The sequence below is a fragment of the Eptesicus fuscus genome, chromosome 22 (assembly GCF_027574615.1).
Source record: "Eptesicus fuscus isolate TK198812 chromosome 22, DD_ASM_mEF_20220401, whole genome shotgun sequence".
Lineage (NCBI taxonomy): Eukaryota > Metazoa > Chordata > Mammalia > Chiroptera > Vespertilionidae > Eptesicus > Eptesicus fuscus.
Genome location: NC_072494.1, coordinates 15,977,209 through 16,004,699, shown reverse-complemented (window position 1 = coordinate 16,004,699; position 27,491 = coordinate 15,977,209). Strand labels below are relative to the sequence as shown.

The 27,491-nt window shown below is 46.0% G+C and overlaps 2 protein-coding genes, 1 long non-coding RNA gene and 1 other non-coding gene across 7 annotated transcripts in view; 1 reads left to right on the top strand and 3 right to left on the bottom strand.

The window, feature by feature from the left end:
* Positions 1-4: 4 nt before the first annotated feature.
* On the bottom strand, positions 5-4,607 carry MSTO1 (misato mitochondrial distribution and morphology regulator 1). Of its 3 annotated transcripts, none has more exons than XM_054712315.1 (14): positions 4,488-4,607; positions 4,241-4,376; positions 3,703-3,772; positions 3,536-3,611; positions 2,788-2,842; positions 2,569-2,707; positions 2,310-2,427; positions 1,930-2,064; positions 1,672-1,824; positions 1,287-1,418; positions 1,028-1,212; positions 757-861; positions 557-670; positions 5-308 (listed from the first exon to the last, which is right to left on the bottom strand). In XM_054712315.1, the coding sequence occupies exons 1-14, from the start codon at positions 4,569-4,571 to the stop codon at positions 131-133; spliced, it is 1,680 nt and encodes a 559-aa protein (XP_054568290.1). In that variant the 5' UTR covers positions 4,572-4,607; the 3' UTR covers positions 5-130. The 3 variants fall into 3 exon arrangements, with proteins under 3 accessions (XP_054568290.1, XP_027987220.2, XP_008153905.2); XM_028131419.2 differs by having other exon boundaries at positions 5-269; positions 561-670; positions 1,672-1,827; positions 4,488-4,605; XM_008155683.3 differs by having other exon boundaries at positions 5-269; positions 561-670; positions 4,488-4,605.
* A 3,673-nt stretch (positions 4,608-8,280) lies between these two features.
* LOC129147903 (uncharacterized) lies at positions 8,281-13,593 on the top strand. Its single transcript, XR_008555121.1, has 3 exons — positions 8,281-8,374; positions 11,523-11,671; positions 13,445-13,593. It is a non-coding gene; the product is annotated as an uncharacterized LOC129147903 (long non-coding RNA).
* LOC114227845 (U1 spliceosomal RNA) lies at positions 11,522-11,679 on the bottom strand. Its single transcript, XR_003613944.2, has one exon. It is a non-coding gene; the product is annotated as a U1 spliceosomal RNA (small nuclear RNA).
* Positions 12,280-27,491, bottom strand: part of DAP3 (death associated protein 3) — a 29,970-nt gene continuing 14,758 nt past the window's right edge. For both annotated transcript variants that reach the window (XM_028131424.2, XM_054711732.1), the window contains 11 exons: positions 23,684-23,806; positions 22,143-22,244; positions 19,641-19,749; positions 19,408-19,500; positions 18,400-18,530; positions 17,445-17,525; positions 17,192-17,350; positions 15,687-15,746; positions 15,286-15,375; positions 13,579-13,696; positions 12,280-12,625 (listed from right to left, as the gene is read on the bottom strand). In XM_028131424.2, coding sequence (XP_027987225.2) covers positions 12,540-12,625; positions 13,579-13,696; positions 15,286-15,375; positions 15,687-15,746; positions 17,192-17,350; positions 17,445-17,525; positions 18,400-18,530; positions 19,408-19,500; positions 19,641-19,749; positions 22,143-22,244; positions 23,684-23,806 — 1,152 coding nt within the window. In that variant the 3' untranslated portion in view covers positions 12,280-12,539. The remainder of the gene's footprint in view (positions 12,626-13,578; positions 13,697-15,285; positions 15,376-15,686; positions 15,747-17,191; positions 17,351-17,444; positions 17,526-18,399; positions 18,531-19,407; positions 19,501-19,640; positions 19,750-22,142; positions 22,245-23,683; positions 23,807-27,491) is intronic.

Sequence of the window (27,491 nt, the reverse complement as noted above, 5' to 3'; positions counted from 1 at the left end):
TAGCTCCTGCATCCAGCACTTTTTATTGTAAACTAGTTCTTTCCTTTTCTTGGAACTTTAGTCCATAAGGCTGTCACCGTGCTGGTAGCACTGGGCCAGACTGCGTAGCTCCTGCAGCAGCTCCCCTAGGTCATCCTGTTCCACTCCAGCATCCATGAAGCTGGCCCAGCGCCGCAGGTTGAGTTTGGTGAGTTCCTTGGCCAAGTCTCCCAGGGTCCGGTTCAGGGATGAAGAGGAGCAGAGGGCCCCCAGCACTGGGATGCTCTCCCCTGCCAGAGGGAGAGAGAGAGACCTGTAGACGGATTGTTCTTCCACCCCGAGACTCTGTCGTATAGATGGGCAAGTCTGGGTCTTTAGTTGACTTGATTATAAAGTAAACTCAATACATTTTGTGTACTGTCCCCTTAGTATACCAGTAATCCAGAGGAAGAAAAGTCTTCAGGAACCATTGAATGAATAAAGAAATGTTTGACTGTGACTTTAAAGTATCTTTATCCAGAAAGTGATAGAGTAAACCACTCCCATGTTTGAAATCTTGGTTTTCTTCATCTCCTACATACCTGCCCCTGTTGGGGGGTTATCCAGAACCAAGCCCTGCTGGCTGAGGCTTGAGAAGAGGCAGGGATAAGGAGGAACCACCTTGTAGGGAGTCAGCAGCAGATGAGAAGAACTGGGGACAAGAAAATAGCAGCTGAGTGAGAAAGGGTCAAGGGAGGTCAGATCTAAGGGGAGAGCAGGAGCAAGCATTTTACTAACCTCCTGGCTCTAGGCTGCTGCTGCTGTAAATACTGGGCCAAGACTTCTTCCCCAGTGGTGCAAGCATGGAGTAGGGAAGGCAGAGGTGTACCTGGGGTGAGCTTACTGCCAGAACAGAGACAAATCACCTTTAATATGGGGGTGCTCAGTGTTTTTCTTTTTTAAAGTGGGACAGAGGGACGAAGGTCAATACCATGAGAATGTCCAGAAGTATTAGAAAAGAACACGAAACAGAAGTCTGACAGGGGCTCTAAGGACCACCAGTCCTCACCTGGTGTGGCATGCTTTGTCTAGACCCCTCAGCACCACTGACTGGGCAAAGCAGTGGGTTCCAGAAGGGTCCCCACATGCAGACAGTGGAGTCCAAGGGGTGGCCCCTCCGAGCTGCATCAGGGTATCGGGAAGGGACTGGCTTGGACCCAAAGGGAAGGGGATGGATGCTCCTGCTGTCACCACCTTAAAGGGAAGGACAAAATCAAGTTACAGGGCTTTTTCTCAGTTCTGACCTAACCCCTCACAAAGCTTCATACCTTTTTCCCAGAAAAATTCAACATATCAGCTAGATGAACCATGGAAACTGGTGAGGAATACAGGCGGTAAGGAACAGTGATTGTGTCCAGGGCTGTAGCCAGGATGGCACTGCAGTGGAAGGGCAGAGTTGCCTATAAAGAGGATACCAAAGAGAGCACTTAAGTCTTTCAGCTCTGGAAAGAGCGTGAGGAGGCAGGACAGCATGGGCAGGGAGATCTGGGGGCTTTGAGACAAATCGGTGTGATCGGCCTAAGGCTGGATAAACAGGACTATGATCTAAGAGGCCACATCATAGCTGAGTTCAAGCTGAGGCTTCAAGAACAGGCTGGCTGGTGAGTGGGACAGAGTCCCTGTTACTAGCAGAACAAGAGCATCGAGCCTTACATCATAACGCAGGTGAGGGAAGTTGACGGGTGGCTCAGGTCTCAGCCCCAGGCTCCCACCCAAGGATAAGGGGCAGACTAGAGAGCTGTGAGCAGACAGGTGCACCAGACCAAAAGCTGTGTTTAACAGACGATAGATGTTTTTCTGGGGCTCCTGCTGAAAGAAAGAGTAGTTTGTTCTAAGCAGCTTTCTCACTGGGCTATCATTCCCTCATTCCTCCCTCCATACCCTGAGTTTTTTCTTCCAAGTTCGACTCACCCCAAGAGTGTAGGGACCAGGGAGCAGGCCCCAGGTTATTATTCCTCGCCCTGAATACTCATCATGTAGCAACTCTGCGGCCTTAGCACCTACACCAGAGAAGCCATCATGCAGGTCACACAGGATCTGGAAGCCCTAGAGAGAGGTGAATGATGAGAGAGTAGAAGGAGCCTTGGTGGGTGTGGCTCGGTTGAGCACAGTCCCAGGCACCAAAAGGTTGCTGGTTCTTGGTAGAGATTGTGCAGGAGGCACCCAATTGATGTGTCACTCACATTAATGTTTCTCTCTCTCCCCCCTCTCCCCTTCGTCTCTCCAAAACTCAAAAATCTTTAAGTAGGATGAGCAGAGTTTACCCCAGTGTCCACTGTGCCCACAGCTACCTGTAGGTAATCACATTCCTCCACGTAGAAGTGCAGCCTGTCCTCCAGCTCTTCTAGGTACCTGGGTTCCTTCAGGACACTCTCCCCTTGGCCAAAAGCCTCCAGGCGGCCTGCTTCACTGTCGTGCATAAACACAATCCAGGACTTACAGGGTCCTGCTCCCCGCCCTCCGGCCCCCCCACCCCCCTCCAAGAGCTCCCATCCAACATTGGTACAGGAACCCAGTTTCTTGCCTCACAGCCTCTGGGGCACCCCATACCCATCATGGTTGTACTTCTGAATCATACAGATGCTCCGGGGATGGAGATGCACTCTGAGGAAGTCTGACCAGACTCGGATGCTGCCCTCTGTGGGGATAAGTGGCTCTGGAGTTGCAGCAGTGGTGAGTGGTGTGGGACCTAAAGGAAAATTAGAGGAACTTCATCTCCATGTTCTGCTCTGCCCACTTCCCATCCTGCAGTACTTGGACAACTCTCACCTTTGCCACTGGAAATGGACTTGACTCTCCAGATACCATCACTACTCAGCACTCCCTGGGAGGGATGAGAAAAATCAATATTTAGTTCCAGGCAGTCTAAAGACAAAAAGTTTATCCTCCCTGATTTTGCTGGCCACACCCTACAGCCTCCTTTCTGTTTATGTGATCACAGTCCTTTTTATTTATTTATTTAAAAAATATATTTGTATTGATTTCAGAGAAGAAGGGAGAGGGAGAGAGGCAGGAACATCACTGATGAGAGAGAATCATCGATAGGTTGCCTCCTGCACTTCCCCTCTCCTCCCCGGCACTGGGGATCATGCCTGCAACCTGGGCATGTGCCCTGACCGGGAACCGAACAGTGACCTTCTGTTTCATAGGTTGATGCTCAACCATTGAGCCACACTGTCTGGGCTCTAGTCACAGTCCTTTAGGAAGACAAGTGCTTCTTCCAAAAATACTATTTAAGGCATTTAGATTATTAAAATCCTCTTTCTCTGACCCAGTGGAGACATTGTGGTTGTAGCACTCGGGAGTGCAAGTTCAGAGCAGTCTGTCTGTCCCTCCCTCCCCGGAGCACACCCTCTCAAATCTTTTTTCCCATGGTCCTTTCCTAAACATTTCTTTTGTCTCTGTAACTTGTTTCCTTAGCCACTTGTTCCTTATATGGCTCACTTTTACTACCTCTGTAACCTTCTAATAAACTTTCTCACAATTTGAAAAAGAAGTTCAGGGCTGAGACCCTCACCTCTACACTCAGGAGATCCTGGAGATAAGGATTCTTGGGATGGAGTTCCTCTTTGTGCGTGGTGAGCTTCCCCTGCCTTAAAGAAATTGGAGACTGATCATAGCCAGTTTGCCTTTGTTTCCCAGCATTTTGTGCACATCTCCCACTCTTCTCCAAACGACAAATACCATGCTATTGCAGTGTCTAGCTGTTTGTCCCTGTAGAGTCCACTTTCTTGTTTTAGGGAGCTCAGACTACCTGCACAAAAATAACAGGAAATGTGAAATCAAAGCCTAGTCCCTCCCAGGCTTCAGGTCATCTTCCTCTGATCACCTGGAAACCTGCTGTCACCATCCCTCCCGCACTTGGCACTTCCAAGCTTTCTGGAATATACGTAAGTTGGAAAAAAACATTGCCTAGGAGAATCTAGATTTCATCCTTTCCTTCGCTGTGAGGCCTGAGGCAAAGACTACCCAGCGGTCTTAGAGGACGGCCCCATGTCACTGTCTCCAGAGACAAGCAGCCCATTCCAGAGATGGCTCTTGAACGGAATCAAGTTTTGCCTTCTGGCGTCCCTCGGGTGTTTGTCTATTGTGGTTAGCTCTCCCTAGGCAACTCATCTGCCCTTCGGCTTAGTGTGGTCAGAGGGCCCTGAAACGAACGGATGCTCGAGACTCCGATGCGAAGGAGAAAATGGGCATTGGCCGGCCCGGGCCACCGCCTCACCCTTTAGATCCATGAGGATGAGTCTTGGCGTGTACGTCTCCTGGCCGTGCAGCGTTCGGCCGGTCCGGTACAGGACGTCGGGGCACAGCTCCCCTGGCGGCTCCTTGGTATCAGTCCGTTCGTGAAGCGCAGCATCCTGAGGAGGCAGAAAAGGGGCCGGACCAAGGGGTGGCAAGATGGGCAAGCCGGAGGTAAGGGCTGGAGATCCCGAAAGGCTCCGCTTGGGGCAACTGCCAAGAGACCTCACCTGCTGGTTCCACCAGTGCGCTCCCACGAAACCCGCAAAATGTCCCAACTGCAACGTGAGCACCTCCCGGGCGCCGCCCGCCATGCCGCGCGACTCCGCTAAGTCGCAAAACCGGCGCTTGCCCCCTCGCTGCTCTCAGCCGATTGGCTCGGCAGGCTTGTGGGCGGGGCCTCATCCTCTGAGCCCTATTGGTCCACAAATACGTCTTTCCCGAGGATAAACGATTCATTGGGCTTTAGAGACACCGCTCATCATTCCCGCCTCTTCCTATCGTGGACGAGTCCTACTTCCTTGTGGTTGCCAAGGGGTGGGGCCCACGCCGGAAGTTGCAGGCGCCTGAGCCGACGCCCTTGCTGGCGCGTTCTTGGTGCTGTTGTCCTTGCTGCTCAGGTGGGGACTGCCGGTGTTCGCCCTACTTCTTGCTGCTCTTGCAGCGTTTGTCTCCTCTCTCGGGATATTTCTGCTTCAGGCAAAATTAAAAGCTTGTTGGAAAAGTTGCTCCCCTAAAGCTTCCCACGCATCCCTTTCTTCCGCTCAAAAAGTCACAGCCTTCCTGATTTCTAACCCTGTGAACTATCTTTATCTGTCTTTCTATCCAGCATATTATGTAAATAAATCGGAGCACATATTCTTTTTTATTCTTCTGGAGCCCATATTCTTTTGCGTCTGCCTTTTGCTCGGTATATTTTGTGAATCTCATTTTGTTCTATGTACTTACAGTTCATTTTCTTCGCTTCAGAATAGTCGATTGTATGAATATGATCTATTCTAATGATAACAGACTTTGGGATTGCTTCCAGTTTGGGCTATTAGGTGATACAATTAACATTCTTGTGTAGGTGTCTGTGCATACATTTCAGTTGGGTATATATCTAGGAGTGTAATTGTTGGGTCATAATATTGGATATGTTCGAACTTGGTAAATAACACCAACCTGTTTTATAAATTTCTTTACCAATTTACAATTCCACCACCAGTGTAGGGGAATTTTCAGTTGATGTTTCATAATCTTTCCAACATTTTAAAATTTTAGTCCTTATCACTGGTTTTAATTTTTCTGATTACCAAAGAGGTTGAAAGCGCCTTCTGATAAGTTTATCAACCATTTGGATATCCCTGTTGGTGAAGTGCATGTTCCAGTCTCTTGTCCATGTTTCTTTTTTTGTTAAATATATTTTTATTGATATCAGAGAGGAAGAGAGAGGGAGAAGAGAGAAACATCAGTGATGAGAGAGAATGGTTGAGGGGCTGCCTTCTGCATGTCCCCCTCCCCTCCCCAACCACCACTAGGATGGAGCCCGAAACGCAGGCATGTGTCCTGACCTGGAATGGAACCCTGACCTCTGGTTGAGTCACACGGGGTGGACATTGCCCGCGTTTCTTTGGGTTGTCTCTTACTGATTTGTAGGAGTGGGTACTTTATTCTGGATACAAGTTATATGTGTTGAAAACATGTAGACAGAATGATCAAATTTAAATTTAAATTGCAGCTATCAATTTAAGAATTTATTCAAATGATGATCATCAATGGATGTTAACACCATTGGGTGATAATTTGTTGGAAAACAGGATGGTTGCAGGATTTCAAAGTAACCTTCCATATATAACTTGTTAATTACATTGGGGGAGGCAACCCATCAACCCATCCATGTTTCTCCTTTCCTCTGTCTCTAAAAGTAAAAAAAAAAACAAGACATTTATCCTCAGGTGAGGATAAAAAAAACACAAAAAACTAATAATGAGCTGAAACCGGTTTGGCTCAGTGGATAGAGCGTTGGCCTGCGGACTGAAGGGTCCCAGGTTCGATTCCGGTCAAGGTGCATGTACCTTGGTTGCGGGCACATCCCCAGTGGGGGGTGTGCAGGAGGCAGCTGATCGATGTTTCTCTCTCATCGATGTTTCTAACTCTCTATCCCTCTCCCTTCCTCTCTGTAAAAAAATCAATAAAATATATTTAAAACAAACTGAGTAAAAACTATTATATACAGCATGATATAACATATAAATTCAAAACAAAGCCTCATTCATTATTTGGGGAATATACATCTATTTAGTAAAATTGAAAAAAATGCATATAGTCTTTTAAAAATAAAAGGACACTAAAGAGATATTTCAGCTTAAATTTGTGATCCTTGATTAGAACCTGAATTGGCTAGAAGATGGGGGAACCATAAACACATTGTTGGGATACCGAGAAATTTTAAAATAGACTATATATTAAATAATACTATATTGATGATGAGTTTCTTTGGTATTAACAATATTCTGATTATGTAGGAGAGTATCCTATTCTTAGGAGATATATGATGAAATACTTGTCTGCAATTTCCTTGTGTGTGTTTTTTCCCCATTTATTTTCAAATGGTGTCTCAAATAGAAAGATAAAGCAAGTGTGACAAAATGTTAACAATTGAATCTAAGTGAAGGTTATACAGTGTTCTTTTGTACTACTCTCTCAACATTCCTGTAGGTCTGAAATAGAGGTTAGAATAAGTCTTGCCCGGCTGGCGTGGCTCAGTGGTTGAGCATCAGCCTATGAACCAGAAGGTCAAAGTTCGATTCCCAGTAAGGGCACGTGCTTGGGTTGTGTAGGGCATGCAGGAGGCAGCCAGTCAATAATTCTCTCTCATCATTGATGTTTCTATCTCTCCTTCCTTCATCTCTGAAATCAATAAAATAAAATAAAAAGAATGAGTCTTGAATATTCTGGGCCACATATATTTGTATGTCCACATATATTTTAGAATCAGTTTGTCAAGTTCCACAACAAAATTTAAAAACCTATAGTTGTTTTGTTAATTTCTCACCCTCCTCTGATACCATGGCAACCGGGAGGCAGCTGGGGAAGCCACCTGTGAGCTGGGCTGAGTTGAGGGGGAGGTGGGTTGGAGGTAGGTACCTCTGCTCCCCCTCTCTGAGCCTCAGTCTTGGCATCTAGAATATGGGCACGGTAACCCAGTTGTGGGCTCCTGTCAACCCAGGTGCTCCAGGAAGCCCAGGCCCAGGCTGGATTCCTAAGGGCGGGGCTGGGGAGTGCCCTGCCTCATCCTGCAGCTGGGGGACTGGGCAAGGCAGCAGGGAGTCCCTGAGCCTCGTGGCCTGCGCTTCCCCCCAAGCAGCCTGCCTGGTGTGCCCACTGCACTGTCACTCGGAGGAGCCCCAGGGAGCAGGAGACAGGGCCCAGGCACAGACACAGGGATGGATCGCCCTGTGAGCCCTGCAGTGAGAGGTCTAGGGGGCGGGGGTCTCCCCAGACGGGAACATAGGGCTCAGCTGTTCCCAGAACCCGGTCAAAGCCCCAAAAGGACGGTCTATTTCCTGAGGCTGCTGCTCCGATGACTACAGACCGGCCTAAACCAACAGGAACAAGTGCTCTCCCATCTGGGGGCCAGAATCTGAAATCAGGGCTCTAGGCTGTGCTCCCTCGGAGGGCTCCGGGGCAGGGTCCTTCCTGCCTCCTCAGCTTCTGGGGGCTCCTGGGGCTCCTTTGCTCCTGGCCCCATCCCTTCACTCTCCCCTCGTCTTCACATGGCCTCTCCTCCGGCCTCACATAACCTCACACTGTGTTCACCTGTGCACACCCGGCTGATCACATGCCCCGCCCCCTGCCCATGTGCTAATTTCCGGCTGTCCACATGGCCCCGCCCCATGTTCACGTGGGCATTTCCGGTCCATCACGTGACCCCCGTCCCTGTTCACGTGCACACTTCTGGCCGTCCACGTGGCCACGCCCCCTGTACACGTGCCCATCGTACAGGTGAAGCTACCGAGGCACCGAGAGGGCAAGTGGCTTCTTCCTTCCAGGGCACACAGCAGTGAAAGGACAGAACTGAGAATAGAACCCTCGGCCGCCCAGAGCCTCTGTCTCCGTGACCTGTGACCTCTGGGTAAGCGGCCCTTCACCCTGTGGCCATTTGCTCTGATGGGCTTCACCCTTCCCCTCACCCCCTCCTCCACCCCCAGCAGACGGGGTCCGGCCATGGCACCAGTGCCTCCGGGCGGCTGCTCTCTTTGTCCCTCGGTCCCTCCCGCTGCCCTGGGGCGAGGGCCTTGCGTCACCGTCTGTGGCTTTGATTACAAAGTGCCATGATTTTTCCCGTCTGGCTTACGCCGCCTGCCTCTCCTGGCAGATTTTGTTTTACCTCGAAATGAAATTGATTCGGGGTCTGCAAACCAGCAGACTTCCTGCATTCGCTCTGTGAGACGTGGCTCTGCCCCGGCGCCTCCTGGTCCAAGTCCCCGATGCCACCCCACCTCCGAGGCAGCATCTCTCATCCCCTGGGCCCCCATTCAGCAATAGGCACCCTCAGTGCTCCCCTGCAGCTCCCGGGACCTGCTGAGCCCGGGCCACAGCCAGTCACCAGTTCCCCAGGTCCTGCCTGCAGCCCCAGGTCCTCAAACCAGTCTGGGAGGGGCGGGGGGGGGACGTTGACCCCTTAGGCACGGGGGTGCAGACACCAGGTGGGCACTCCGCCCCCACACCCGCCTCCCCTCTCCCCGGAGGAAATGCCGAGAGCACCCAGTCTGTGCTGACATCCAGCTCCTGGAGGGCTCAGCCTGCGCAGTGCGGCCACCAGAGGGGACCCGTCTGTAGGGTGGTAGGCAGAACAGGCCTCCCAGGGCAGCTGGGTGCCCACCTGGCCCCAAAGCCACCCTTCTGCCTCCCCCTTACCCCTTCTGAAGGGGAACCAGGTGTGGTTTCCGCCCAGCCCAGCTGCCTGTCTTGGGAGGCGGCAGAGGATGTCTCCCTCTGCTGGCCAGTTCCTGTTACTGCAGAAAGTAAGAGTCACCCTGCCACCCAGCCCGTGCCCGCTGGGAGCCGGCCCAGCACATCATTCCCGTTCCACAGGTCAGAACCAGGCCTCCGCGCTTCCCTCAGCTGGGATGGGGCAGAGCTGGATTGGGAACCAGGTCGGTCTCTGCAGCTGACGTGTGTGGTCCCCATTTTCACGAACCCAGGAGGCTCCGGGGCCCTCTGTGCATTTGTAACTGTGGCTGGATTACCAGAGAGCCCTTCAGGGCCCAAGCTGGGACGAGGCGGCCAGGACCTGTACGCAGCCTCTAGGATCGGAGCCCTCTGCTCCTTCCTCCACACGCTGCAGGGACATCCCGCCAGGCGCTCCGTTCAGAAATAAGGGGGTCCCTTGCCTCCAAATGGGCAACAGACTCAGGCCTGCGGGTGTGGAGGCTGCCTCTGAGCCGGCTCCCAGTGGGATGAGGCAGAAGGTGCTGGAGCCCAGGCTCAAGTGGAGGCGGCAGGAAGGGAGTGGGCTTTGCTCCCCATCTTCCTGGGACCCAGAGCTACAGGGGAAAGGGGACTCTGGTCCCCTCTCCCAGGAGCCCTCAACACCGCACAACTTCACCCTAAGCAGCTTAGTTTCCATCTGTTGTATGTCATGGCCATCAGGTAAGGCATTGTTTGCAGAAAGTACTCAGTGTGAAAACCCTCTGAAGTCCCCTGCTCAAGGTCAGCCCTCGGGCCTTGCAAGCTTGCATGGTCCTGGATTTGGGAGAATGGAGGCCTTTCTCCCAATTCTCCCAAACACTCAGCTCCTGATGAAGTCAAGTGCACGTCTGCATCCTGGTGTGATGACTTTGCCTCCAAAGGGACAACAGACACAGGCCTGTGTGTATAGAGAGGAGCCCTGAGCCGGCTCCAAATGGGATGAGGCAGAAGGTGCTGGAGCCCAGGCTCAAGTGGAGGCGGCAGGAAGGGAGTGGGCTTTGCTCCGTGCCCAGCCCTGTGCCAGGTGCTCACGGCCCAGGTCCTCTCCAATCCTAGGAGGTGTTTCTCTGCTCCTTTCCCTTCCTTCCTCCCTAGCTCCTTCCCTTCCTTCCGGCTTTACTGAGCACCTGTCTGTGCCAGGCGCGGGGGTACAAGGCAAAGGTAGCATCCCCAAGACCTCACCACCCGTGAGAGCATCATCAAGAAAATGTGACCAAGGTGGGTGCAGGATGCAGGGGCAGCCCCAAGGGACTCGGGGAAGATTCTCCAGTGGAGTTAGAGCCGGCTGGGACCTGAAGGCTGAGGAAGGGCATTCCAGGTGGAGGGAACTGCATGCACGAAGGCAGGGAGGCAGGAAAGAGCCCGCCTGGCCTGGGAACTGTGGGAGGGCGATGGAGCCCGGGTCCAGGGAATCTGCTGGGTGAGGTTGGGGTCCCAGAACCCACTCCCTGGACCCTCTGCCTTCTTGACCTCCGTTGCTCCGGCTAGGAAGAGGCCCCAGCCCCGGCGCCTCCTGTCCAAGTCCCGGATGCCACTCCACCTCCGAGGCAGCATCTCTCATCCCTTGGGCCCCCATTCAGCACGCAGCACCCTCAGTGCTCCCCTGCAGCTCCAGGGACCTGCTGAGCCTGGGCCCCAGCTGATCACTAGTTCCCCAGGTCCTGCCTGCAGCCCCAGGTCCTCAAAAGGTGTGGGAGGAGCCTGGGAGTTGACCCCTTAGGCCAGGCGTCCTCAAACTATGGCCCGCGGGCCACATGTGGGTGTTTTTGCTGTTTTGTTTTTTTACTTCAAAAATAAGATATGTGCAGTGTGCATAGGAATTTGTTCATAGTTTTTTTAAAACTATAGTCCGGCCCTCCAACAGTCGGAGGGACAGTGAACTGGCCCCCGTTTAAAAAGTTTGAGGACCCCTGCCTTAGGCAAAGGGGGCAGACACTTGGTGTGCACTCCATGCCCACCTACACATGGCCTAGTGATCATTTATTCATTTTCATTAGTGTATCCTTCATCTGATTCTTTTTTTGTGGTTTCTATATCCTTTTTAAAAATTTACTTTTTTGTTACTCCTCATCTGAGGGTATTTTTTCCATTGATTTTTAGAGAGTGGGACGGAGGGAGGAAGAGAGGTGGGGAGGGAGAAAAACATTGATGAGAGAGACACATTAATTGGTTGCCTCCCAGAGGGATCAAACCTGCAACCCAGGTACGTGCCCTTTACTGGGAATCGAACCCTTGACCATTTGGTGCATGGGCTAACACTCTAACCATTGAGCACACTGGATAGGGCTCCAAGTCTGATTTTGTTTCAGGGGAGAATGCAAATGCAGTTCCCACTACCACAAATTATGCAGCTGAGTTGCCCACATTTGGGGAAATCCCAGGGGCCAGCACATCCGGAGTGCAGTGTATCCTCACCTTGGGAAAATCACCTTTGTGATCATGGTATCTCCCCTGCCAGGTAGGTGTTCCATGCCTTTTTTTATGCTACTGAAGTGCTCACTGAATTCCTAGAGTATCCTTATACCTATATTTTGAACTCTATATCTGATAATTTGCTTGCTTCCATTTCATTTAATTCTTTTTCTCAAGTTTTCTCCTGTTTTTAAATTTGGGAACTATTTCTTTGTCTTGTCAGTTTGGCTGCTTCCCTGTGTTTGTTTCTGTGTATTAGGTGGAGATGCTGTCTCCTGTACTTGGTAGAGTGGCCTTATGTAGTCAAATGGAGATAAGGTGAAATCAAATAAGGAAATAGGGTAAGAGACCCTAAGACAGCGATTAAGTGGTAGATTTGGGACTCAAACTTCTGACTCTATACCAAGAACTTGGGTATGGTCAGACAATTTAACTCTATTGAAACTGATTTGAGTAATTATTCTCAAATCTCCCAAAGATGGTACACAGCTAGTATGCATTAAGGACAATTTAATCATTACATACAATGTATTCTGTCAGGGTTTACTACTTGATTCAGGTGGAGTGTCAGTAAGGTTGTCAAGGACCACGGATAAAAGTGTAAAAGTTGGCCAATCTGAAGACTCTTCCCATCGCATAGATCTAACACAACACTTAAAGAAAGATAATTTAATTTTTAAGGAAAAGATGCATGATTGATTAAAATGTAAAAACCACATATAATAAACTGATATTAGTTTCAGGAACAAGAGGATGTCTTATTGCCATTATAATCACTTTACAAGGAACCCATTTCAGCGAAGTTGGGAGCTGACGTGCAGTACTGTCCAGTCCCACAGCTCTGTGTACTGCGGGACGTCCCCATCTGATGGGCCTTAATGTCCATTGCCTTCCATGGATGTTGTGACCATGGCCTAGAGGTAGGCACAGAGCCGCTCCAGCTGCCCAGGATTCCCATTACTGAGGAACAGCAGCTCCTTTTTACCTTCTTCCGTATGAGCTGAAAAGGAATCGAGCACAGATAATTGGCAATTTTCTCCTGAGCGTCATGTTACACACAGAGCATTCTGTAGAGGCTACATTATCTAGATTACATTTTGATGTCATCAGCACTCCCAAGAGACCTCACTTCTAGAGCCTTTATCCTAATAAACGATTATATTTTCTATGCACATTTCCCTTTCTGTCTCTATTCTCCAGTCCAGCATTTATCTTTTCCACTATTCCAAGATGACCTCTGGACTTTAGGACAAGGTCAGATCTCCCATCCACCAAACCTCTACACTGTGCTTCCCAACCCATCATGTTGCAGCTGCTTTATATACACTCTTTCCTTTAGTAACATGTTCCAATGACAGCTGATTCTCTATGACCTATTGATAGAACAGCCTTGACTTTTCCTCTACACCCTCCTCCTCCTCCCCCTCCCCCAGCCAAGGGCAAGGATGAAAAGAACAGCTCGATTGCTTTCATGTACAAGACTAGGACAGGTATAGCAAAGATTTGCTTTGTTGGGGGGAGGGTAGTCTCTTACACACTGTCAACTATTCTGTGGGTGTCCTAGCATATGAGTCAATTGAAGTTTGTTGAATGATGAATAAATGCAACAATGAACAAAACTTATAAAAAACACACATAAAGAAAAATGCAACAATGAGAGTGTGGCAGCAACCTGAACCAAGTGACTGGGCTTGGTCCGGCCTCCTCTCCTAGCATGAGCATTTTATTTTATACTACTCTGAGAATTTAGGGAGAGATATAATGTCTTTTGTAAATTAACCCTTACCCCCCACCCCTTCTGTACCATTGGGTCAGCCAGGAAGAAGTCAAGATAAAGGGAAAAAAGATGAAATACAAATGACACACTACTCTTGAGGGAAGAAGAGATCAAGGCTTTGACAGTGGGGATCTTCCTGACAGCATGAAGTCCTTACAGAAAAATTAACAACTGACCTTTCTCATGTTGAAGCCAACTGTTTTCCAAATAATACTGAATACAACTTTCAAATTCTTTTGGGTTATAGTTGCCAACCAGGATAGGAATAAAGGGATCCAAGGCATCAAATCCTTCCTGGAGAAGAAAAGGGATAAAGACACAGTAATTGTTAAGTGACACACAGGCCCGTGCGCACCAGGCAGTGCTCTGGCCACACACACTCTTAAAGGTAACCTCCCTTCTCTCTCTGGTTCGTCTACTACTTGTTGCCTGTGTGTGTGGCTGTTCAGGCAACTGTGTTCTATGTTGACCTCATTAGGAATTCAATTAAATAATATTTTTACTGACTTTAGAGAGGAAGGAAGAGGGAGAGTTAGATAGAAACATCAATGATGAGAGAGAATCATAGATCTGTTGCCTCCGCAACCCATGCACGTGCCCTTGACTGGAATCGAACCCTGGACCTTCTGGTCTGCATGCTCTATCCACTTAGCAAACCAGCCAGGGCAGGAATTCATCTTGAAAATAAATTCTTCTCTATCAGTTTTCCGTGGCTTGGAAATGGTGGGTATTAACACTGCCCCCCCCCCCCAAAAACAAAACAAAACAAAACAAAAAAACTGCCCAACCATGGTCCAGAAGGTGCCTTTAACTGGGTGTTATCAGTAGCCCATATGCATCCAGGGTAAGCTTAAAGGGGCACCTACTGGCCAAATCTGGGATAATTTAAGCATCAAAATAAATAATGGTAGTAAAAATTAAGAATCCACATGTCTGTACTGAAACAAATAAATACATAAGGTAGAAAGGAAAATTCTTACATATAATAGAAAGCCAGCTGATACATTTAGAGGAAATGATGGAACTAGAATATATCTATTTTGCAATTATCATGATAACTGATTTAGGAAGAATCACCAATGAGTACTAAAACTAGTAAGGAGAAATTTGAGGAGGAACAGGATATTTACCTAGTCTCAAAGTATACATCCACAAGATTATTTGTTCACTATAAAAGTAAAATAACAACTTCACTGAGGACAGAAATGGATGCCACCTTAACTATGTTCAAGGTTAGCATTGCTGGTAGTAGGAGAAATAGGTCTCATGTGCCTTCTGATATTATGCACTAAGAACACACATCACTTCTAATATCACATATAATCAGGAGAAAAACATCAGAAACTTCATAAAATAACCCCTAAGATAACTGGCATAAGTCTTCAGAAATAAAAATAAAAATATTAAGATTATAGAAGACAAAGACTGAGGAACTGTCCCAGGTTAAAGGAGACGAAAGACACATGACCACGGAGTGCAACACGTAGTCCAGGACCCTCTTTTTTCTGTAAAGAATGCTGGGATATTCTGGCAAAACCAGAGGAAGTTCCATAGACGAGGTTAACAGTACTATATCGATGTCAACTTTCTGACTTTGACAGCTGTGCTTTGGTTATATATTAAGATATCTTTGGTTTTAGGAAGTACACATGATTTTGAGATAAAGAGGCATGCATCCTCAGGTTACTGCCACATATTCAGAAAAAAAGAATGAAGAGGAAGAAGAGTAAAGCAAATATGATTAAAGTTAACATTTTAGGAATTTGGTTGAAGTCATACAGGAATATAATTTTTCTCCAAGTCTGAAATTATGTTAAAAAAAAAAAAAAAGATGTCTTTAGACAGAAGGACTATCTAAGGGAAACATTTTCCAATGACTTGACCTTTCCCAGCAGCTCCTGGGGCATGTAGGCGTTCCGGGGCTTGTAAAGAGACCCAGTCTGGCTCAAAGTCAACACAATGGCACCTCCATTCTGAAAGGAGAAGAAGCCAATTAGAAAAAGCTAAAAAAGAAGATATAAAAACACTTGAACAATTGCAAGCAAAGTAATTACACCAATATTTAAATAAAATGGTTTTGAATAAGCTTACTCCAGTTAAGTGGAAAGATTAGAAACCAAATATATAGATTTTAAAATTGATAGTTTATGGGAATTAAATGAGATAAAGGAACTTTCTGTCCATAAAATTAGAGACTGGAAAGTACTAGGAATGAAATAGTGGAAGATCTTTGAAATGAAAATACATCTCTCTCTGAAATGTGATTGGCACCATATGCACTCACCCAATCGTTTTTCACCATCTTCCTCAGGTTGTGAATAAGTGCTAGTTCCTCTGCGGCGATCTGCACATTGGTCAGTGTGTGAGGGGAGGAAGGGGTGGGAGCAGAAAGAGGCCATTATTTGCTTTTGCCTGGATGCTCCCCTGAGACAAATTACCAGTAATTAATAGCAACTAAAAAACCCTCAACTACTACCTAACCGTAGCAGAGGCCGAAGGTATAGCCTCTGAGATAAGCTGCATAGCTGTTGGCCCTAAAACTACTGTGCTTCTGGAGGTAAAAACAATCCCCAAAGGAGAAAACACCCACCGTCTCCAAATACCCCGAAGATACTTCTGATCTCCTCTTTCTACACCACACAGCCTCATTTTGAAAAGAGAATAGAAAGGAAAAAAATGTACTAGTAGCTTCTCTTGTCATGCTCTTTTCAAAATACTCTCCTAGCCCTAACTGGTTTGGCTCAGTGGATAGAGCGTCGGCCTGTGGACTGAAGGGTCCCAGATTCAATTCCAGTCAAGGGCATGCACCTTGGTTGCAGGCACATCCCCAGTAGGAGGTGTGCAGGAGGCAGCTGATAGATGTTTCTCTCTCATCAGTGTTTCTAACTCTCTATCCCTCTCCCTTCCTCTCTATATATCAATAAAATATATTTTAAAAAACCCAAAATACTCTCCCTTAGTTTTCAATGGATAGTGGAACTTGGTATAATCTTCTTTAAAAAAATTGGCTTTAGAGAGAAAAGGCGGGAGAGGGAGAGAGAGGGAGAGGGAGGAATATCAATTTGTTGTCTCCTGTACTTGCTCAGACTGGAGCTCAAACTCACAACCTGGGTATGTGCCCAGTCTGGGAATCAAATCCACCTTTTGGTGTACAGGACAATGCTCCAATCAACTGAGCCAAACCAGCCAGGGCTGTATCAGCTCCTTTTGATGCTACTTTCACTATACATCTAATTCAAATACTCCTACCCAAGAAAATATACTGTATGTCTACTATGCCCAGCCTATCCTATCTAATAAAGAGGGAATATGCTAACTGACTGCCACACCCTCAAAGATGGCAGCGCCCACAGCCACAAAATGGTGGCGCCCAGTCCCCTCAGCCCGGCCGGGGTGGCAGGCGCACGGCATGGCCGGCCCGCCCCAAGGCAGGTCCCACCGCTCTGCACACCTGCCTCAGGAGTCCCCCAGTCCCCTCAGCCTCCCAGCCGCCCAGGGCCAGCCCGAGGAGCAGGCAAGCCTCCCAGAGCCGGCCTGAGGCTCAGGTAACCAGGGCCGGCCAAGGCTTGTGCGGCCAGCAGTGGCAGCAGCAGAGGTGTGATGGGGGCATCGCCTTCCCCTGATCACTGGGTTGCCTCCCGCCCATGAGGGCTCCCCGACTGTGAGAGGGGGCAGGCCTGGCTGAGGGACACCCGCTCCAGTGCATGAATTTTCATGCTCCGGGCCTCTAGTATATAATATGGCACCAGAAATCAGAGAACCCAGAACAGAGAAACTCAGTTTTCCTACTGGGCTTTTATCTTCTCTTTTCAGCATGGTCCTTCCCCAGAGAGCATTGACTCCATCCACTGCCACCAGGAGGTGAAAAATACCCAAAGAACTTTGCCTCTTTAGCTCTTTAAGCACAATCCCAACGGCATCTGTGGCGTTCCTCACCCGTGTTATACCCTGTAGCAAAAGGGAGATAGTGGCTTACAGTCCAGTCCTATCTATAAGAGGCCTTCTCTGGTTATGGCACAGTACACAGTATCTTTTTTTATACCTGTTCAACTACTTCTCCCAGAGAACTGCCTTTCTCAATGCTTTCTCGCTTATTCCAGACATACTTCTCTTGAATTTTTATCTAAAACCAAACAAAAGGTTGTGTTATTAGAATCAGTTTAAATCTATTTTTCAAGCCCTATAAGAGGTCTATCTCAATATGAGTGAATGCTATCTAGCCCATTTCTGCCTGGAGCTTAAACACACACACACACACACACACACACACACACACACACACACACACACACGATTCTGACTATAAAGGTCCAGGTTAAGACCTTGACACCTACATTTTTAATAGGTTCCTAGATGACTCTAAATTTCTAGATTTGAAAACCTCTGGCTTAGAGATCATATTCAAGAGTTACTAGAGTAAAGAGTAATTTTACCAATACATTTCTGGTTCCAAAAAAGATTTTATCTGGAGAAAATTATGTAGTTAGAACAGTGGTCGGCAAACGCATTAGTCAACAGAGCCAAATATCAACAGTACAACGATTGAAATTTCTTTTGAGAGCTGAAAACCCACTTCTGCGCATGGGCCACGAAGTTTCAATCGCACTGTACGTGCGCACCCGCACGTGGTATTTTGTGGAAGAGCCACACTCAAGGGGCCAAAGAGCCGCATGTGGCTCGTGAGCCGCGGTTTGCCGACCACTGAGTTAGAAGATGCTTTAGAGAATCTGAGCCTATGACCTTGGAAAGTCAATGAATTAATCTGAACTTCAATTTGATACCCACAATATGGGAACAGCCTACTGATGCCTCTATGGATAAATGAGTTTCAGATTGTGAGCTCACTGTGAGTAAAATACTGTATATGCAAAAAACAGAAAATGGTATAGTTATCTCAACCACGATACTAGTTCTCCAGTCTACTGGTACGTGGGGCACAAAGAAGATAAAATCTATTTAAAGAATGTCCAGCACCAAACTTCTGGGAGTCTAGTCACCTGACTCAAGAAACGCTCATTTGTAGTTTTGAAATTCTTCAGCCAGATCGAAGCCTCTAAAGGTTGATCAAAGCGCTGTTTGTTGTAGGTGGACTGCAGAAGATCCCGGCAGTTCTTCACCCAAAGATGAGCTAAAAAAAAGGGGGCGGGGGCAAAGAGAACAAAGTAGGCAGGAACTAACTGTATACAACACAAAGTACTCTATTAATTCTTTAAGTCACGGGGAATGGCTTTAGTGTCCTATGTACTTCTTACAGCCTTGTTTCCAGGGTTTATTTTAGATTAAACATGATCATTGCACTCAACACACAAGGCATCCAAGTGAATTAATGGTCACCTCAGCATCCTCGTAGTTTCTAAAGATAGTCATAGTATGTGGATGCACATACACAAGGGAGGATATGCACAAAGAATGAGCGTTTAAGTTTTTAAACTCTAGAATGCTGATTACCAGTACCATGTCAGTTTCTCTGGATACTCAAAACTGTTGACTGACGGCCATAACACCTGTGATGACCTCTAAGGTGGGAGTTTATGCTCTTGGGCATCACATATCAAAGGGAGGACTGCTAGGCCAAAATAGCTCATTCTTATTATCAAAAGGTTCCAGGGAGCTTTTAGCTGAATTTCTTCTTCTTTTTAAAAAATAGGTTTTTATTCATTTGAGAGAGAGGAAGGGAGAGGGAGACAGGAACATGGATGAGAGAGAAACAGCAACATGGATGGGCTGCCTCCTGCAGGACCCCTGCTGGGTATTGAGTGTGCAGCCAGGGCATGTGACCTCCTGGTGCATGAGTCAACCAGTGACCCACACTGGCTGGGCAGCTGATTTTCTTCTTGTTGCATTTACTTCACCTTGCAACTTGCTTGTCAATAAGAAGAAGAAATTATGAACTAGTTTAGATCACTGTCTGGAGCAGAGGCCTCCCCTGTAGCCATCAGAGCATTAAAGCCACAGTGCTACCACAGGACAGGAACAAACCCCTGCAGAGTGAAGACAGTTCTTACCATCTGGAATATGCAGTATCAGCCAGTCCTGTTTTGCACAGAAATGAATAATATGGCAAAGACTGAGTGTTTTTCCTGTTCCCTTCTCCCCATCTAAAGCACTTGCTGTTAAAGAAAACATTACCAGAAGGAACACTTCTGCTAACAAAGAGTACACTTGCATTTCTTCTTTTCTCACATTTGAGGGAGGAAAGCACTGGCTTAAGACAGCCCACGAAGGCAGGAAAGGATACAGAGAACGTATCGTACAGCTGGATGAGCAAAATTGGTGTTTTTCAGGTAACGCAGAAGCTCTAGGGCTGGTTTCCTTACCATCAGGCAAGCTTCATTGAACGTCTTCATCTAACAAAACAGGGAAGGAGAAAGAGAGTGGGTGTGGAACTTCTAACCAGTTCTTGGTGTGCACACTGAGTCTAATATAGCAACAAACTGTATATTTTTAATTTATGCAGTTAGGACGGGTGGGATTGGTTCTGAATGTGAAAATATATCCATATAATTAAGCTAAAAACTGAAACACATGATCTCACACCAAGTAACATAAGAGTCAGCTTTTGATTATATCTGTTATGAAGTACAGATATTGCATCAGTTAATTGAAATCTACAAATAATAAAGACATCTCTCAACATAACTACTAGTATGTATTCCACTTACGGTTGATGTAAATACTAAAAGCATATAAAATGATACTTAATGCTACCTCCGGCATGGCTCAGTGGTTAAGTGTTGAGCTATGAACCAGGAGCTCACCATGTGATTCCCAGTCAGGGCATATGCCCAGGTTGCAGGCTCGATTTCCCAGTAGGGGGCGTGCAAGAGGCAGCTGATCAATGATTCATCACTGAGGTTTCTATCTCTCTCCCCCTATCCCTTCTTCTCTGAAATCAATAAAAATGTTTTGAAAAAGTCAATGGAAAAAAATATCCTGTCAGTATTAACAACAACAACAACAACAACAACAACAACAAGGAATAATTTCTAAGGCTGAAAATAATTCAGCAGGAGTTAGCCAAAAGAACCAATCATGTCAACAAAATATGCTTGCAGTTATTCATGATTTTTTTTTTTTTTGTTAATCCTCACCCCAGGATATATTTTTCATTAAATTTTTTTTTTAAGAAGTGAAAGGGAGGAATGGAGAGAGAGGGAGAGGGAAAGAGAAACATCGACGTGAGACAAACATCGATTGGTTGCCTCCCGAACACAACCTGACCAGGGCCGGGGATGGAACCTGCAACCCAGGTATATGCCCTTGACCGGGAATCAAACCCAAGAAAGACCCCTGGGTGTGAGGGCTGACACTCCAACCACTAAATCACACCAGCCAGTGTGATCATGAATTCTTTATTGACTATAAAACAACCCAAGCAACTCTTTGGGTTGAAGTTATGACCACAAAACTAGAATTTTCTGAAAATCTGTGAATCTGAAGAACAATGATGCCTCTAATCCAGGCATCATTTCTATATGGCTTAGGAATACATTATAATTTTGTTTTTCTACAGCATATTAACTATTTTCATGATACTTTTCTAAGGAAAATATTTTTTTTCATTTTTTTATTAAGGTATTATATGTGTACATATCTTACCATTGCCCCCCCCCCCTCCCACTCCCATACATGCCCTAACAGAGTTTTGTGTCCATTGGTTATGCTTATATGCTTGCATACAAGTCCTTTGGTTGATCTCTTATCTCCCCCACCTCTCCCTAACCTTCCCACTGTCATTTGACCTTCTGTTTGATGCTTTACTGTCTCTGTATCTATCTTTTTGTTCAACAGCTTATAATTTTCTTTATTATCCATAGATGAGTGAGATCATGTGGTATTTCTAAGGAAAATATTAAATTCATTTTTTAATAACTATTTAAATATTCAAGTTTCCAAAAACCTGTTAGGTAAAGAAAATAGCAGTATATTGTTTATTTATTTAAGAATATTTTGGCCCTCATCTAGGGGAAATAATGAACAACATAGACTGATGAACAAGAACAGACCCAAAAACAAGGAGGCATGGATCAGACTGTCGGGCCTCAGAGGGAGGGTAGGGGAGGGTGGAGGTAAAGGGGAGAGATCAACCAAAGGACTTGTGTGCATGCACATGAGCCTAACCAGTGGTTAAGGACAACGGGGGTGGGGGCATGCGTGGGGAGGGGTGTGGGATGGGAATGTGGGGGGGGATGAGGACAAATATGTGATACCTTAATCAATAAAGAAATTAATTAAAAAGAAAAAAAAAGACTATTTTGGCCCTAGTCAGTTTGGCTCAGTGGATAGAGCATTGTCCTGTAGACTGAAGGGTCCCGGGTTTGGTTCCGGTCAAGGGCATGTATCTCGGTTGCAGGCTCCTCCCTGGCTTGGGCTCTGGTTGGGACTCATGCAGGAGGCAACCAATCGATGTCTAACATTGATATTTCTCTCTGTCTTTCCCTCTCTCTTCCACTTTCTCTAAAAATCAATGGAAAAATATCCTTGGGTGAGGATTAAAAAAAAAAAAAAAAAAAAAAAGAATATTTGCCTGGCTCCAGAAAGGATTTTAATTGGTTAAACACAGATAAACATTGCTTAAAGTAATTATAGTAATAGCACTATTAACAAAAGATGAATTCATCTGTTTTTTTTTAAGATTCAAGTTTCATTTTTGTATAGTTTTCTACTCATTTAATCACATCACTTTGCTATGAACAGCGTGTGTTCTGGGCTCCCTCCAATTCCCTCCCGTTTTGAGCACCTGCATTGCATATCGAGAAGGCAGGCCATGGGGGAATATAGTCTTCATATCCTGGAGGGGTAAGTTGTAGTGCTGACCCTCATGCTTCTCCTCATGCTTGGCCTATGAAATAAAAATGCAAACAGATATAATGGGGCTGTAGACAAAATGACAAAGACTTCGAAAAGTGGAAAGGGCCTGATAGACCATACTGAGGAAACATTCATCTCTCAGAATTGAAAAGCAGATCTTTCATTTCTTATCTTAAATAAAGATATGCTAGTTCTTGTCCCCAAATCCACAGTGTGTATATAAAGCTGGTGTTGGCCTGAATGATGAAACCAGTTGCCCAGCAACGTAAACCCTAGATGTGGAGGTAGCAGTGACAATTCTTGCCATCTGGATTCTTCTGTGCTGTGTATAGAGATGATCCAGTCATGTGACAAGATCATCTGCATGCTGCTGTTTCCATAGAAACTCTAGAGGAATTGGCAGATAAAGAGACTATATTCACAGGGAAAGCTGAAAGACACTTTGATGATTTCATTCACTTACTCTATTTCATTTTGTGCTTTTGAAAGTAGGTGAACACTGGAGATATAAATAAAACACACCCTGCTGAGATAGTGTTTTGGGTAATGAATTATTTTTCTCCTCCCACATGCACAGCAGCATACGTTAAGACGGGGAAGCCCAGAGAGTAGGAAAACAAACAAATAAACAAAAGCTATTGGTTTTCTTCACATTTAATCACAGGCCTTACAACTGACTTCATTTGAGAGGCAGCAGTAATGCTGGGGAAGGAGGAAAAAAATCAACATCTAGTCTAATGGGATCTGCAGCAAAAAATACAACACTGGATACCACTGTAATCCTAGCTTCTGCTGACAAACTTCATTTTAAATGCAGCTCTTCTCAACAAGTCAAGTTACTTCCTTCTCTAGAACTAGGAAATCCACTTAAAAAAATAGATAGAAAATAGTCCCAGATTGGTTATCAGGAAAACTAGGTTCTATAACTGCTCTGCTGTGATCTTGGGCAAATAAAGTTGATTTCTTTAGAATTTTGCATACCACAGTCTATAAACTATGGTTGACTACCGTTTTTATAAATAAAGTTTTATTGGAACACATCCATTCCCATTTGTTTATAACAGAGCTAAACAGTTGTGACAGAGACCACTTTGGCTCATAAGCTTAAAATGTTACTATCTGGTCCTTTAAGGAAATGTGTGTCAACCCACCATACAGTAAGATCAATAATATCTGCTAAATTTAACTTCTGAGGAATTGACTTAAGTATTTACTATGTGCCTGCTCTATCCCCAGCAAAATCCTTGGCATAAGATGAGTTCAATGGTAGGGATTAAATGAGAACAAATGTCGACTGACCTGCCTGAGTGTTTTATGTTACAGTATCAGACAGGGATGGGGACGATCTGGGTTCCAGAATGCTGTCTTGCGTGCATTGTCTGACTACATGTACATTTTCTTGATATGTATAATGACAGCAGCAGAGATTATAAGCCCTAAAAAAAATTCATATACATATTAGCAACTCACCGGGTCATTCTCACTGGTGCAGGAAATAGCTCTAGGACTCTCAGATGAAACCTGGTTATCCAGGTGAGCAGCAAGGCTTTGGGGTGCCTGGGTCCCCAGGCGCAAAACATGTCCAGGGTCCAACTAGAAAAGAAACCATGTTGAGTTTTGTAATTATAAAGTTTATGCTTGCTACAATACTTAGTTGTTTTTTTTTTTTTTAATATATTTTATTGATTTTTACAGAGAGGAAGAGAGAGGGATAGAGAGTTAGAAACATCGATGAGAGAGAATCATCGATCAGCTGCCTCCTGCACACCCCCTACTGGGGATGTGCCCGCAACCAAGGTACATGCCCTTGACCGGAATCGAACCTGGGACCTTTCAGTCCGCAGGCCGATGCTCTATCCACTGAGCCAAACCGGTTTTGGCAATACTTAGTTTTTAAGCAATGTCTGAAATAGGGAAAAATGCCACTAACATACATTTTAGTTTTATGTAAAATGAGGATCCTTGTTATTATTTATAATTCTCTAAGTATAATCACATTATTCATGCTCTGAATCTGTTCCAGCTTATGTTGCTACTACAGGCCTGGTGCACGAAATTCATGCACTGGGGGAGGGGGATGAGATGGTGGGGGGTGGTCCCTCAGCCTAGCCTGTACCCTCTTGCAGTCCAGGACCCCTTGGGGGATAGCCAGCAGTCGGATATCCCTCTTGCAGTTTGGAACTCCTCGCTCCTTACCGCCTGCCTGCTCCTTACCGCTGCCACGGAGGCAGAAGAGGCTCCTGCCACTGCCGCTGCACTCGCCAGCCGTGAGCCTGCCTTCTGGCTGAGCGGTGCTCCCCCTGTGGGAGTGCACTGCCCACAGGGCGGCAGCTCTTGCATTGAGCATCTGCCCCTGGTGGTCAGTGCGCATCATAGTGACCAGTCATTCTGGTTGTTCCGCCATAATGGTCGCTTAGGCTTTTATTATATAGATGGAACTACCTGACAGTCAATGTGCCCCTGAGGGTTCCCAGATTGCGAGAATGTGCAGGACAGGCCGAGGGACCCCACTGGTGCACGATCAGAGCTGGGGAGCGATTTGGGAGGTTGGCCAGCTGGGGAAGGACCGCAGAAGGGCCCCAGGACGTGTCTGGCCCATCTCGCGTCTCGCTCAGTCCCAATCGGCTGGACTCCAGCAGCAAGCTAACCTACTGGTTGGAGCATCTGCCCCCCTGGTGGTCAGTGCATGTCATAGTAAGCGGCCTTAGCATATCATTAGCATATTACACTTTGATTGGTTGAACGGACGACTGGACACTTTGCATATTAGGCTTTTATTATATAGGATATCAGGGCTCTGTCCCAAATAGAAACAAATAATTCCATTAGAGATTGTTCAGGAACATAGTACAGCCATTAACCTGAAGCAGGAAACTTATTTAAAAAAAAATGTTTATTGATTTCAGAGAGGAAGGGATGTTTATTGATTTCAGAGAGGAAGGGAGTGGGAGAGAGAGAGATAGGAACATCAATGATGAGAGAGAATCATTGATTGGCTGCCTCCTGTGCGCCCCCCCACTGGGGATTGAGCCCACAACCTGGGCATGTGCCCCTGACCGGAATCGAACCCAGGACCCTTCAGTCCTCAGACCAATGCTCTGTCCACTGAGCCAAACCGGCCAAGGCAAAAAACTTCTTTTAATGCTCTTGCCCACAATGATGAATGGTGGCCAGTACTGTTCAATTCTCAGCTGTCCAGTAATCGTAGTCACTTCAGTTATTAGGGGATTAGTGCAATGTTCCTTTTGATAGGTATAATTACACCCTCCACAATTTTCTTGCCAGCTGTGTCCTGGAATAAAGAACCTTTATTGATAAATGAATGAGGGAGTATGTACAGCATCTAGGTAAGTGAAAAGATAATGCTACATTCAGTGAACTGCAAATGGAAACCTCTGAACTAGGAAGGGATTGGGGGGATGATTTAGGAGACAAATCTGGCAAAATGCTAACTGGAGAACCCCCAAACTGAGTTTGAGGATAATAGGTTTATGTAGAAGTGAAAAGATGCCAGTTACAAGGGAAAGATTAGGATATGAAATCAGCAGAAGCAGATATGAAAGACAGCTGCAATAAGGGAGATACCTGATAAATCAACAGGTAACATGGAAGCTGCCTGTATTTACATTTAGTCTTACCAAGCAGCCTCAGAGTGCAGAAAACGTGTATTATTTTTGTACCAGCCCTCATAACACTTACACCCACTTAAAATTAAAGACCTTAAACTCAATAACAACTTTCTAATTGGTTATCTTTACCTCTAAATCTCTGACTCTTCATCTTTCATAGTGTAAAAAACTTGTCCTCCCAAATAGTAAGTTTAACCTTCTTCTAATAAAAAAGGTTGGTTTTGCCCTAGCCAGTTTGGCTCAGTGGATAGAGCGTCGACCTGCAGACTGAAGGGTCCCAGGTTCGATTCCAGTCAAGGACATACGCCTAGGTTGTGGCCTCAATCCCCAGTGGGAGACGTGCAGGAGGCAGCTAATCAATGGTTCTCTCTCATCCCTACCATTGAACTCTCCTCTTCCTTCCTCTCTGAAATCAATAAAAATATATTTTAAAAAAAGTTTCATTTCCTACTGATGACAAAAGAAGCCTCAAAGTCCTTAGCATGGTAACCAAGGCCATGACTTCGATTGACCTCTCTAGTCTCATTCCTGAATGAACTACATATTCCAGCCTATGACCGTGCTAAAACACGTTATTCACTTTGATACTTCTATACTGCTCATTCCACTTCAACTTCCCTCTTCTCTCCCTATTAAATCTTACTCCTCATTAAGGCGCATCTCAAATGTCACATCCTCTGTGAAGCTTTTCCAGATACCTCCAGTCAAAAGTAATTATTTTTCCTCTCTGCTGATAGCACTTTGTCTTGCATGGCATTTAAAAACAAAACAAACAAACAAAAAAATATATATATAGTTCAAATTTTCACCCAAGGATATTTTCCCATTAATTTTTAAAGAGAGTGAAAGGGAGGGGGGAAGAAAGAGAGAAGGCGACATCGATGTGAGAGATACACATGGACTGGTTGCCTCCTGCACAACCCCCCACCTGGGGATTGAAACTTCAACTGAGGTATGTGCCTTTGACCTGGAATCAAACTCGTGACCCTTTGGTCTGCAAGCCGACGCTCTAACCACTTAGCAAAATGGCCAGGTTTTTTAAAAAAATATTTTTATTGATTTTTAGAAAGAGGGAGAAGGAGAAACATAGATGTGAGAGTGGAACATCAATTGGCTGCCCCCAGCATGCCCCCCACTGCCCTGACTGGGAATCGAACTAGCAAACAGACCAGTAATAAGGGACAACACCCAACCAACCGAGTCATACCGGCCAGCGCTTGCATGGCATTTTTACTCTGCCTTGAACTGCATTCGTGGCTTTTGTTAACTGAATACTTGTTAGATGTGAGGCAATACAGAGTTTTAAACACATTTCTGAGCCAAGAATCCTAGAAGACAGGTAGAATATTATCATATCTGTTTTATGATGAGGGAAATTAAGTAATCTTGCCTAAGGCCACAGAGTTGGCAGGTGGTGAAGCCAGAATTCAAATTCAGGTTTGTCTGACTCCAAAATCTATTTATTATATACTATCGTATACACAAGTCTGTCTCCCATTTTGGACACACACTTGGAAGAGAATGGATCAGATTTTATTCACCTTTGTATTTCCTTCTCTAAGAAACACCACAAATACTTCATACTGTGCCCTGGAATAAAGACTCTTTCCTTGGAGACATATAGCAGGGAGTATGTAAAGCATCTAGCT

Coding starts and splice junctions, on each gene's coding strand:
- MSTO1 (XM_028131419.2), bottom strand. CDS start 4,571: ATGGCGGGCGGCGCCCGGGAGGTGCTCACGTTGCAGTTGGGACATTTT. Junction 1,419..1,671: donor TCCCTCACCTGCGTTATGAT/GTAAGGCTCGAT, acceptor TCCTCTTTATAG/GCAACTCTGCCCTTCCACTG. Junction 270..560: donor TAACCCCCCAACAGGGGCAG/GTATGTAGGAGA, acceptor TCCCTCTGGCAG/GGGAGAGCATCCCAGTGCTG.